A 1863-nucleotide genomic window follows, 5' to 3' on the forward strand; every position below is an offset into this window, starting at 1 on the left:
GAGATCACAACAGAAATGTGTTTTGTTGAAGGAGGAAGAAGCATGTTTGCAGAGGAAACTTCATTGAGTTTCAGTGAATCATGTTTGGGTTTTTTTGATTCAAATGAAAAGCATCATAAAGACAAAATGCATGTCTGTCGTCCAGAATGTCACAAATAAAGTTTGTTATGCTTACTGTATTATGGTGATACATTCATAAATAACCATGAGAACTTCTAATTTTTACATAAAAGTCAAAAGGCAAACTTTGAATAAACCATAACATAAACAGCCAGAGTTTATCTTTGCATTATTTATTTGTATTTATTGACTTAATTCTTTAAAAAATWCTGCTTGATGTGTTTGGTGACGCTTGGATGTAGAGTCACACCTCAGGGCTTTGTTATTTAGCCAAACATTGTTTCAGTGACGTCTGGAGAAACGTTTCTATAAAAAGGTGATGAAACAGTGACACCTGGTGGTTGGGAAACACATTAGTCTCTCCACGATTTAAAAAAAGTTTTGACCTCACAGATTGTTTATACATCAAAACCCCCATTATTTTAATGATATTAAAGATTAATATTTACAARTAATCCGTGAAATAAATCAAGCTCATCTGCCACCTCCCAGTGTTGCTATGGCAATCTGCAAAAGTGAACCGCACAGTCAGAAACACCCAATCAGAGCCAGGAGGAGGAGCCTAGCGCTGTCGATCACCCTCGTGTACATGTTGTTGAATGTGAATAGTTTTCGATATTAAAAAAATATTGACAAATATTTTAATATTATTTGAATATTCAAAATGTTTATATTTAAAATGTTTAAATGTTACAAAAATTACAAAGTACAATTTAATAATATATAAACAGTATAATTATATTTTACTCAAGTCTTAAGAGATTCTTAAGTAAAATAATATAGGAGTCATAGTGTAACAATAATGAATAATGCAACAATTAGGTTTTAATTCAGTTTAATACTTCTTTTTGACTTTGTGGTGAGTTCATTTTAATTAAAAAATATCCCACTTTGACAAGTGTTGTCACATTTCCTGGTATGATTGTGTTACAGTTTCTTATAGAGGTATACAACTCCAGATATGTAGCCGTCCTCCTTCTCTGATACAGCCCTCTCCCAGTCTTTGACCTCGGTGACCTCTAAACAAGTCCAGAGCTCCTCTTCCTCCATCTTCCTCAGCTCGCTGTCAAGAGCAGCTTTGTACTCCAAGTTATCCTGGTTACATCTGGTTGTCATGCAAATGAAGCCACCTAGTGGAAAGATAAAACAGCGCAGTGAAGAAATTACACATTTACCACAAGACAGAAGAAATTAATTTAAAAAAGTAATTAAAAAATGATATTCTGACCTGGTTTGGTGGCATTGCACAAGTCTCTGGTGGTACTAATAGGGGCACTACCAACACTTAACGCTCCAACAATTACAACCACATCAAATCTGCCTGCAGGAGGTAAACAGAAGCTCATCATCCTTAACATTTAACTGTTTTWAAAAAGTCAGAATAGTCACAACTTAAATGTACAGAAGCCACAAGCAGTGAAAGTAGAAACCATCATAAAGGTCACAGAGACTAATGAGATGACAGGATGTTGGTTTAATTACCCCACTGTACGGGGAGAGGCTCCTGTCCCAGCATGCACTGCTTCAAGTCCTGGTACAAGCCGCTCTGTCTCGCCTTGCCCAGCATCACCTCGCTTCCATCCACACCCACAAAATGTTCAAACCCGAGTTTTTTCATCTGTTCAACAAATGTCTCTGTATCAGTCTSATAGTGTATGATAGTGACTCTGTCCTTAAACAAGGAAAACAAAGCTCTTAGTTTGAAAGACATCAATATTTGTTAAAAATGATGTAAAATTTTAG

At 35.7% G+C, this 1863-nt stretch overlaps 1 protein-coding gene across 2 annotated transcripts in view; it reads right to left on the reverse strand.

Moving 5' to 3' along the window:
• Positions 1 to 940: 940 nt before the first annotated feature.
• mettl27 (methyltransferase like 27) overlaps positions 941 to 1863 on the reverse strand; it is a 5176-nt gene continuing 4253 nt past the window's right edge. For both annotated transcript variants that reach the window (XM_008427399.2, XM_008427400.2), the window contains exons 4-6: positions 1603 to 1738; positions 1349 to 1441; positions 941 to 1250 (exon numbers count right to left, since the gene is read on the reverse strand). In XM_008427399.2, coding sequence (XP_008425621.1) covers positions 1048 to 1250; positions 1349 to 1441; positions 1603 to 1738 — 432 coding nt within the window. In that variant the 3' untranslated portion in view covers positions 941 to 1047. The remainder of the gene's footprint in view (positions 1251 to 1348; positions 1442 to 1602; positions 1739 to 1863) is intronic.

Source organism: Poecilia reticulata, linkage group LG14 (genome assembly GCF_000633615.1).
Source record: "Poecilia reticulata strain Guanapo linkage group LG14, Guppy_female_1.0+MT, whole genome shotgun sequence".
Taxonomy (NCBI): domain Eukaryota; kingdom Metazoa; phylum Chordata; class Actinopteri; order Cyprinodontiformes; family Poeciliidae; genus Poecilia; species Poecilia reticulata.